The sequence below is a fragment of the Elephantulus edwardii genome, unplaced genomic scaffold (genome assembly GCF_000299155.1).
Source record: "Elephantulus edwardii isolate Elephantulus edwardi_28Jun2011 unplaced genomic scaffold, EleEdw1.0 scaffold00020, whole genome shotgun sequence".
In the NCBI taxonomy this organism is placed as follows: Eukaryota; Metazoa; Chordata; class Mammalia; order Macroscelidea; family Macroscelididae; genus Elephantulus; species Elephantulus edwardii.
This window is the reverse complement of record NW_006399770.1, coordinates 739,267-749,973: the sequence shown is the minus strand read 5'-3', so window position 1 is coordinate 749,973 and position 10,707 is coordinate 739,267. Positions and strand designations below refer to the sequence as shown.

Genomic DNA, 10,707 nt, shown 5'->3' with positions numbered 1-10,707 from the left:
ACCAGGAGCTGATTCTTCAAAATGGTCAAAAAAAAAAAAAAAAGAGAAGTCACAAATAACTCGATTAAGGAATGATAGAGGTAAAATCACAACAGAACCAGAGGAAATGAAATATATAATATTGGAATATTATGGAAAGCTATACTCTGATAAATTTGAAAACCTAGAGGAAATAGACAAATTCCTTGAAATTCATGCCCTACCCAGACTGCCATGATTAGAAGGGGAACATATGAACAGACCCATCACAAAAGAAGAAACTGAGCAGGTCATATAAAAAGGCTCAGCCCCACAAAAAGTCCTGAAACAGATGGCTTCATGGCTGAATTCTACCAAAAATTCAGAGAAAATTTATCACCAATACTACTTAAGTTATTTCAAAAAACAGAAAAAGAAGGAACACTCCAGAGAATGAAGCAAGCATAACCCTAATACCAAAACCAAGCAAAGATATTACCAAAAAAGAAACCTGGAAACCAATATCTATCATGAACATAGATGCAAAAATCCTTAACAAAATCCTAGTCAATTGTATTCAAAAGCACTTCTAAAAAACAATTCATAATGACCAAGTGGGATTCCTAACAGGTATGCAAGGATGGCTCAACATAAGAAAAACAACATAATTAACCACAGTAACAAAGCAAATAACAAGAACTATATGATGTTAGCAATTGATGCAGAAAAGGTATTTGACAAAATCCAATACCCTTTCCTGATTAAGACACTCAGCAAACTTGGAATAGAAAGGGATTTCCTCAACATAGTGAAAAGTATATATGCAAAACCAAGAGCCAATATCATTCTCAATGGAGAAATACTAAAACCATTTTCCTTGCAAACAGGGACCAGACAAGCACGCTCACTGTCACCACTTCTATTCAATATTATATTGGAAGTACTTGCTGGAGCAATACAACAAGAGAAGGAAATAAAAGGCATCCAGATCTATGAACAGACAGTTCACCAAGGAAGACATTCAGATGGCCAACAAGCACATGAAGAAATGTTCAAAATCCCTAGCCCTGAGAGAGATGCAAATCAAGACAACCATGAGATATCATCTCACTCCAGTAAGACTAGCAAAATTTAACAGAACAGCAAGCAACAAATGCTGGTGAGGTTGTGGAGAGACTGGAACCCTTATTCACTGTTGGTGGGAGTGTACAATGGTGCAACCACTGTGGAAAGCATTATGGCGCTTTCTCAAAAAGTTGCAAATAAAGATACCATTTGACCCAGGAATTCCACTACTGGGAATATACCCTAAGGAGACCATAAATGACATCCAAGTAGATATATGTATACCCATGTTTATCGCAGCTTTGTTTACAATAGCAAGGAGTTGGAAACAACATAAATGCCCATCAACAAACGAATGGATAGAGAAGCTGTGGTATATTCGCACAATGGAATACTATGCTTCATTGAAAAACAAGTAACTCATGCAATATTATTCAAAATTGGTGACCCTGGAGGACATTATGCTGAGTGAGGTATCTCAGTCACAAAGGGACAAATGCTATATGGTGCCACTGTTGTAGAATGAGGCTGGCATTGGGGTGGGGGTAAGACTGAGAAAAACTGGATGAAATATGTTTATGGCATTGAAGTCTATGGGGGAGAGAAGAGTCTAAAAGTATTAATTTTAGGGCATTATTTTTATCGTAGGAGTACACAATGAGGGTTGCAGAGTGGATTATATTTGGGGGTAGGGCATGGGGTTTGGGGAGGTGCGGGGGGATTGTGTACCAATGAGGGAGTTTTTCTTTTGCTTTTCAAGGGGAGGAGCAAACGGGGGGGGGGGGGGGGGGGGAGTTTGTGCGGGGAGAATGGTGCAAAAATGAATGAATGGAATTCCAAAATCTCTGTAGATGTTCACTGAAATGAAAAATAAACAAACTAAATTAATAAAGAAAAAAAAAGGCATCCAGATCAGCAAAGAGATGGTTAAGCCATCACTATATGCAGATTTGTATGATAGTGTAAACAGAAAACCCTGAAGACTCAACAAAAAACCTGTTAGAGCTAGTAGATCAGTTTAGTAGAGTGGCAGGATATAGTATCAGTATCTAAAAAGCAGTGGGATTTCTCTACAGTAACAAAGAGAACTTAGAGAAGGAAACCAAGAAAACAATACTATCAATAATAGCCAACCATAAATTGAAATACTTCGTAGTGAACCTAACTAGAAACACACACACACACAAAAAACCCCTATACAAAGAAAATTACTGAACATTTTTGCGAGACACAATAAAGACCTAAAGAAATGGGAAAATGTGCCCTGTTCATGGATAGGAAAACTCAGTATTGTGAAAATGGCAATTATACCAAAAACACTCTACGTGTTCAATGCAGTCCCAATACAGATATCAAATTAACTTTCAAGGAGATCAAAAGAGAAGTTGTCAAGTTTATCTGGAGAGGAAAGAGACCACTACTAAGCAAAGCACTTCTGAAAAACAAAAATGAAGTGGGAAGCATAGCACTTCCTAACCTTAGAACTACACAGCAGTAGTAACCAAAACAGCATGGTACTGGTACAATGATAGGCACATAGACCAATGGAACAGAACTGAGAACCTAGAAATGGACCCATCTATCTATGGTGAACTGATATTCAACAAGGAAACAAAACCGATCAAATGGGGAAATGACAACCTTTAACAAATGGTGCTGGCAAAACTGGACAGCTACCTGCAGAAAGCTGAAACAGGGTCCACATCTCACACCATACACAAAGATCAACTCAAGGTGGATCAGCGAACGGGAAGTAAAGCCCCAAACCATAAAGTACATAGACTAGAAATACATACATACAGCTAGAAATACATAATCTGAAGAGGATAAAATTGCTGAATGGGACCTTCTAAAGATTAAATCTCTGTGCTTACCAAAAACTTTTCCCAACAGGGTGAAAAGAAAATCTACCCACTGGGAAGAGACATTTGGCAATAAATACCATCTCAGACAACAGTTCACAGAATACTCGTGGGCCTCCAGAAGAAAAGGAAAGATAATCTAATTATAAAATGGACACAGCACATGGAAAGACTTTTCTGATGGCCAATAGACACATTAAGAAGTGTTCAAAATCACTAGCAGTAAGAGAGATTAAACCAAAACCACAATTAGATACCATCTCACTCTAGTAGCAGTGGAAAAGTTTAACAGGGCAGCAAGTAATACATATTGGAGAGGATGTGGCAAAAATAGGAACTCTCATACATTGCTGGTAGGATTGTAAAATGGCTCAACCACTCTGGAAGGCAGTTTGGCACTTCCTTAAAAAGCTGAATATAGAAATTCCGTATGACCCAGTTATTCCACTGCTTGGAGTATATCCTGAGAGGACGAGAAATGAGGCATAAACAGGAACTTGTACACCAGTGTTCATAGTAGCATTATTCAACACAGCAAGAACATGTAAACAGCCCAAATGTCCAACTACAATGGGATGGATTGAGAGATTGTGGTACATTAAGACAATGGAATAACTCCACAGCTTGCAGGAACAATGATTTTGTAAATTACTACTTAATTTGGGAGGGACTAGAGAGCATTATGCTAAGTGAACTAACTCAGTCCCACAAAGACAAAAACGGTGTAAGATCATTATTGTAAAACATGTACAAGGATCCAAGGTGGGGAGGAGAGCAGAGGGGTGAGGACTTAATCATAGGTCACACAATCTGATGGGTAGAGGGAGGGGTGGGTTAAGAAAAAGGTAAAGATCTGGTGTGAAAAACAATGTATGCAAACTTTGTATGTAAACCAGTATAAAATGAAAATTTTATTACAAAAAAAAGGAACCTGACATAGGGTCTTTGAGTCTGAACTGACTTAATGGCAGTGGGTTTGTGTTGGTATGTTACAAATAGGATCCCATCATCAGGCACAGGACCTGATTCAAACAAATCACCATAGATAGGACACAGTGGCTACAGTCAATCAGCATTTACTGATTTCCAAATGTGCATTATCTGGATCATGAAATGTAGAACCTTTGCAAAAACATACATACTTAGACATATATCTATCCTCTTTCATACCAATTAGTTGTTAAGTACCATCAATTAAGAACTGACTCAGAGAAGCTGGTGGATTAGAACAGAATGCACTTGGGTTGAAAGTCTAACTCCTTACTATTAAGCCACAAGAGGTCTTTATACCACTAAAAGAAGGTAATGAAAATTCTGAGGTGGCAAACTTTCCTTGAAAAGCATGGGGAAAGGCTGTGTAAATAGTCAAGCAGGGCTCTTGGGCACGCTATTGATCTTGTGGGCACTTGGGGCTCTGCCCTGTCTCTTGGATCTGCCACTTTTGCTGGGAGGTGATGAGACAGAGGAGGAATTTGGAGACATTCTCATCTGGAGCAGTTCACCACGGCACTAAATACCCAGCATGCAGTTCTCACACCTGGTCCTGAGTGACCAACCCACAATAGGGAACTTCCTAGGTGTTTTGTAGGTGCCTTGGGCATTCTTAGCCACAAAAGAATTTTACTTAGAGCCTTATCATGATTTCAGGTAGAAAGGCTGCAGACTGAGAAGATTTTCTAGAATATTCTTGGAAGCCAGCTGAGTCATCAGTGACTCCTGCTCACAATGCTGTAAAATTCTGATGACTCAATTTACTGATAAAGCCCTCTCTAAGTGTAGTTATGGCTGCAATTTTAATATACAAAACTCCCAATATAGAAAGCATTGACCAAAGTCAATGTAGAGTCAGTCCCAGCACCGTTACCTGAGCGATATTTCAGAAGCAGGTCCCAGATTGACCGTCTCGAGTAGGGGTCCACCCCAGAGGTGGGCTCGTCCAGAACCACCACCTTGGAATCTCCCACAAAGGCAATGGCAACAGACAGCTTCCTCTGCATGCCACCTAGAGGTACCAGGAAGGGGGGATGTGTGTCACAGGGCTGTGGAGGATGGAGAAGAGATTGGGTACAGGGGACACTGCCAATCCAGCAGTGGCTTGTCACTGTCTCTGTCAACATTTATACAGCATTCAAAACCCTAGTAGTGTGCAGGTGTGGTAAATACACTAAAGACCATCCCTGACTCGTAGGATTAGATGTCTGTTGACTGTCCTCACTGTTTAGTTCAAGCACACAGACACCAGAGCAACAACAAGTTCAGGCTTCTGTGAGACAATGTTCTATGTGAGAAGGATCCCAAAGCTGTCTGCCCTCAGCATCCCAGAATAACTTTGCAGAAGTGTTCGGATTTTTGGAGCTTGCCCGTTGTAAACTCTTTTGCACCTGCACTCCTGAAGTCCACACACATCCCCATGCTGAGACTCCCTGGGAAATGATACTGTTTCTGGAATATCTGTAGCCCTGTATTTTCTCAATACCAAACACCTGATAGATCCTGTGCTTCTTCATTCCTCTTGTGGTGGAGGCCCGTGTCCTCTAGCATGGCTTCCATTTCCAGCTGGGACTCCTCCCAGGACTTGCCTTTCAGCTGGGCGTAGAATAGGATGTGCTCAGCCACTGTGAGGCTACGGGGCGGGACAACGAGAGAGGCCATGAGCTCACAAGTCCCCTTCTGGTGATGCTTCTCAAAATGAGAACAGAGGTGAAGCAATGAAGATACTCGGCATGGGGTTGTTTATAACACAAACGGAACAAAAAGAAAAATAGCCCTGCTTAAATATCTAGCAATAGGGAACTGCTTCAATAGTACTGTTAGGTAATGGAACAGGACATAAAGATTAAAAAGAATTTTATAATATAAACAGCATGAAAAGATGTTGTGATAGCTTATGTTTAAAAATCACTTGAAAAAAAGAAATTTCCAAATTGTATGGATAGTAGTAGTCTCTTTCATGATCTTACAAAAAAGAATAAACCCACAAAACCAGGTGATGTCAAGTTCAATTCTGCTTCATGGTGACCCATGTTCATCAGAGCAGAGTTATGCTCCATAGAGTTTTCATTGTCTGATTTTTCAGAAGTAGATTACCAGGTTTTTCATCCAAGGAGCGTGTAGGTGGACTTGAACTACCAACCTTGTAGTTAGCAGCTGAAAGCTAACCATTTGTGCCACAATTTGAAGAAAGATTCCATTTAAAGTATAAACACATATCTACATAGGAAAACATCCTAAACATTTATATCCCTTATACACTGAACTGTTAACAATGGTTTATCTGCGAGTGGTGAAATAAAAGATGACTTTTCTTCTTTTCAGTTCTCTTTCTCTTCTCTCCCTTTTCCCCTCCTTTTTTAGAAGGACTACATAACAGTTGTGGGGAAGTTTTTAGAGAAAAAGAGGTATTTTTAACTATGTATTACACTTTATAGTAAAAGCATCTTGAAAAGTCAGTCTGTAGTGTCATGGCTTGACAAGGAAAAGGAAATACTGATTTCTCTTTTGATTCCCTAAGAAATATTTCAGGGCTGAGCAAAGGGCCCAGGAATCAGCCCCGCTGTCAGAGAGGGGCGGCATCACTCTTCTGAGGGAGACCTCAATTCCAAGCACTAGAGACATAATCCTCTTCTTTGAGGAACATTTCTCTCTGCAGGCGGGACAAAAGAACTTTGAATACTGGAAAAGGCAAATAAAAGTACTGCCACCTGTCCCTAGACCTGGCACCCTGAGCCTGGCTCCAGAGTGCATGTGCACTGGGAATGAAGGAGGAATGGGGAGGAAATGAGTTCTGGTTTTACTTACTGATGGAACAGGATGTTGTGCTGGGGACACATGCCAAGGCTCTGCCGGATCACATCCAGGCTGGTTTCAATGTCCTTTCCCCCAATGAGCACAGTTCCTGATGTTGGTGGCAACAGCCCTGTCAGGATAGACCTGCCAAACAGGGGTCAGTGGACAGAGGAGACAGATGGTCTTTAGGAGCATGTCCGGAGAGGAGGTCCCTCATCAGAGCAGAGAGGGCTCCCACAGTGTTGCTTGTTTGTGACTCTGAACTGAACCCACACAGGCTGTGTGGGGACAGTTCCACACATAACATGTATCATGCTCAGTGTGCACATTCAGTCCCTGATACAGGTGACCACACTGTACTGCTTTACTTCTCTGTTTCTGCTTGTGTTGCAGTTCTTGCAGGCAGTTATGGAGGACCCAGGTAAACCCAGCCCCAGAACAGTCTTTCTTCTTATTCCTTATATAAACTCAAACCCACTGCTGGTGAGTCAGAACTGACTCAAAGCTGATCCTCCATCAGGTTTTTGGAGGCTATAAAGCACACAGGAGGAAACTGCCCATGTCTCTCCTGAAGAGGAGCTGTTGACAGCACAACTCCTCACCACTAGGCCACTAGAGCTCCTTCTTCCTTATATAGTATACAGATAAAACTCTAATAACCCTAATGTCATTTCACTGAGCTTGCAATCGATACACTAGAGTCAGAATACTCATTTGCAGTTAGTCTCTTCCAATTTGGCCTCATCACAATGCTTGGTAATGTAAGGGTCAATATAAGGTGTGAGGTACATTGAGTAAATGCTTTGCCTGCTGGAAAAATTAGGCCATGTTGATGTGTCCACACCCAGCAAGTGTTCTGAGTTCAGATACCATCTCAGGCTGCCAGGACTTGAATTTAGAAGCTGAAATCTGATCAACCACTAGAGGGAAACAGAACCAAATACAATGGACTCGCCCCACATTCCAGTTACACTGAACCACCCACAGAGAACATTCTAGCGCTGGGTGTACACTTCACTGTTCCTTCCTGGGGCTTTGTGAAAAGCCAGGGGACATGCAGACTAGGTACATAATACTGGGCTTACAGCCCTGTGAGGGATGTGCCTCTGTGGCTCCTCAGGAAACCTTGCAATGAGTTCTCCTCCTAGGCAGAAGGCAAGTCACACAGCAGCCCTGGGCCAGGAGGTCCACTCAGAGCCTTCAGGAGGTCCACACAGGGCCTTCCTGGTCCCTGAACTTGGTTTTCACTTGTCAGGCTGTTACCCCCTCCCCTCCTAGAAAGATCATCCTTGCTTTTTCTCCAGGACTATGGGACTCTTCCTAGGGACCCCATTCTTATGTAGAAGCCCACCAGAGAGCAGACAAATGAATGTTCTTTGAAAATAAGTAGTCCTGGCATGGTGCGAATGGTTAAATCCTCAACTCAACTGCTAGCTGAAAGATCAGTCCTTCAAACCTGCACAGAGACCAAGGCCTTGGAGGTAGGTCTGGCAAGCTGCTTCTGCAAACCACAGCCTGGAATCCTGGACGAGTTGTACTCTGCATACACATGATTGTAATGATTTACAACAGACTCAATGACAACCACTAACCCTGAGATGTAATGGCAACAGCAATAGCTTTATCACTACCCCATGACAGTGACACTGGGAGGAGGGATGGGGTGGCTCCTGGATATCAGAGATGAACACCTGTGGAAGAGAAGGAGGCCTGTAGGGGATGATCTGATTCTAGCGCCACTAAACCGCTGGGATTCAAAGGCATTCAACTCAGTGAAGCTCTGCCATGAATCTCAGTGAAAGTCATTTCAACTCAATGAATCTGCATTCTAAGGCACACAAAAGGGGCTATGGATTTCCTTCATCTTCTCAGACTTCTGGTAAACATCAAATGAAACAATACAAGGGAGTTAGCCTTGTGTTACAGGACACGCTATACAGTCCCAAGATCACAAATATAGGGCATAATATTGCCAGTAAAATTCCGTGGAAAATGGTAGACTGAAGCTGATAGGGAAAGAATAAAGTTAAGAAATGACAGGATAAAAAGGACATTCAACTTCCTTGCCTGAAGACTCACAAGGTGGTAGTTTTTCCTGCTCCATTGTGACCAAGGAATGCAGTGATCTGGTTCTCGTAGAAAGTAATGTTAAGACAGTCCACAGCCGGCCTACCAGAGGGCTCGAACATCTTTATCAGATTCTTCACACACACCCCAGGGACCAACCCGGGAAGCTCACGTTCAAAGAAGGAGGCTTAAAGGAAGAAAAGGAACAGGCTATAAATATAATGCCATAATGGACATGTTCCCCAAAGTTCTTCAGACTCTTCCCTTCCACCTGAAATTTCACCTGTTTGCATGGCTTTACAACCTTTGCAAGACAGCTGCCAAATCTGTAGAAAAATGAGAATACTCTTCTCTCTCATTGCTGTTGAGGTGGAACCAACTCAGCGATGACTCTCCATTGGGTTTCCAAGGTTGTAAATTGCACAGAAGGAGGCTGTCTGTCTTTCTCCCTCAGAGATACTAGTGGATTCGAACTGCCACAGAGGGTTGGTTTTCAGGTTAGCAGTGCAGCTCCCTATGGACTATTCCGCTATTGAGCACTTAATATGTCTGAGGCACACTCTACACGGACTACCTAATTCCATTCTTATAATAGCTCTGTGGATTGGAATTTATTGTTATTTCAATATATGAGGAAATCTGACACAGAGACATCAAGTATCCTTTCAAAGCTCATACAGCTCTTGAGTCACAGAGCTGGGATTTGATCCATGCTCATTCTAGGCCACTCTCTGCCCTAAGCTCTGCCCTGAGGCCTCTTGTATCTTACTGTGTGGACAGCATGTCCTCATGAACGTTTGGTAGCAGCTCAAGTTCCCTCCCTCCCTCCCTAAACAGCATTCTCCTTCTGACCCCCTCACATCCATTCCTGGAGCCCATTTTCCTAGGCACCTTTGCTAAAGAGGTATTTTTTTGCTCCTTACAACTCCAGAGTTTCTTTGGTTAACTGGCAGACAGTGCATGCTGCCTCATCACTGATCCTGATTCCCTCTACTTTTCTCCTCTGGCACACCCTCCTCCAGGGCAGTCTCACGTTGCCACACACACTGTTCCTGAGTTGGAATCAACACAAAGCTGAACTCCCAATGGGCTTCTGAAGGTCTATAAACTGCACAGGAGAAAAATGCCCATCTTTCTCCTCAGAGCCTCTGGGGGATTAGAACCACCAGAAAGGTGCCACTTGGGGTTAGCTGTACAATCCCCTAAGGACTACACTACCAGGGCTCCATTCTGGGCATGTAAAAAGCATCCCATTGCTCTTCTGTCCCCCTGGCTTATCCTGTGACTGAGGTGAGACTAGAACTGACACCCCTAAGTTTGGTATTGGAGTTCCACTCTAAAAGCAGGGCCTTTCCATGGCTCTGGTGACCACAAACCAGCCTTATGAGTTGCTGTGGGTCTTCAGCCTCAGTGGCAGGAAACAGCCCTGAGGTGGAGAAGGAATGGACAGAAACCATTCATGTAAAACCCAAAGACCATGCTGGCCTCCATAATCAGGGTGAGGATAGTAACAACATTTTCACTTCTGAGGACAAGTGCCCACCCTTAGAGAACAGGAACCTCTGGGGGAAGTCTAGGACCGATGTGAGAGGAAAGGTAAGAATGCCAAAGGCAGGAGAAAGAAACCCTTATGGACCAGGTCATCAGCTTGGGAAGGATTATGTGGCCCCTGATTTGTAAACTCCAGTGAAGGGCGGTCGGCTCCCCTCACGTTCACTTAGCCTGTGCGCTGAGTCGAGCCTCTGCATTTATTTTTGTCTTTCCTTATAGCTCATATCCGCTTTTAAGCCCGGTGACCCATGTTATTGTTCTGTCTAAATCCTCGGAAGTCAGCAAATTTGTGCAACTCGCTTGGGATTTACTTAAGAAGGGCACAGGCACACCACATACTTGGGGTCTGCTTTCTCCAGGAAATATGCGCTCATGTCTGGGTTGGGCCATTCATTCTGCGTATGAGCAGCTGGACCCT

At 42.9% G+C, this 10,707-nt stretch overlaps 1 protein-coding gene across 1 annotated transcript in view; it reads right to left on the bottom strand.

Annotated features, from left to right (window-relative positions):
• The window catches only part of ABCA4 (ATP-binding cassette, sub-family A (ABC1), member 4), a 246,946-nt gene that overhangs the window by 83,671 nt on the left and 152,568 nt on the right, over window positions 1–10,707 (bottom strand). Inside the window, exons 19-22 of the mRNA XM_006882479.1 lie at window positions 8,751–8,925; window positions 6,684–6,815; window positions 5,369–5,508; window positions 4,750–4,887 (exon numbers count right to left, since the gene is read on the bottom strand). Coding sequence (XP_006882541.1) covers window positions 4,750–4,887; window positions 5,369–5,508; window positions 6,684–6,815; window positions 8,751–8,925 — 585 coding nt within the window. The remainder of the gene's footprint in view (window positions 1–4,749; window positions 4,888–5,368; window positions 5,509–6,683; window positions 6,816–8,750; window positions 8,926–10,707) is intronic.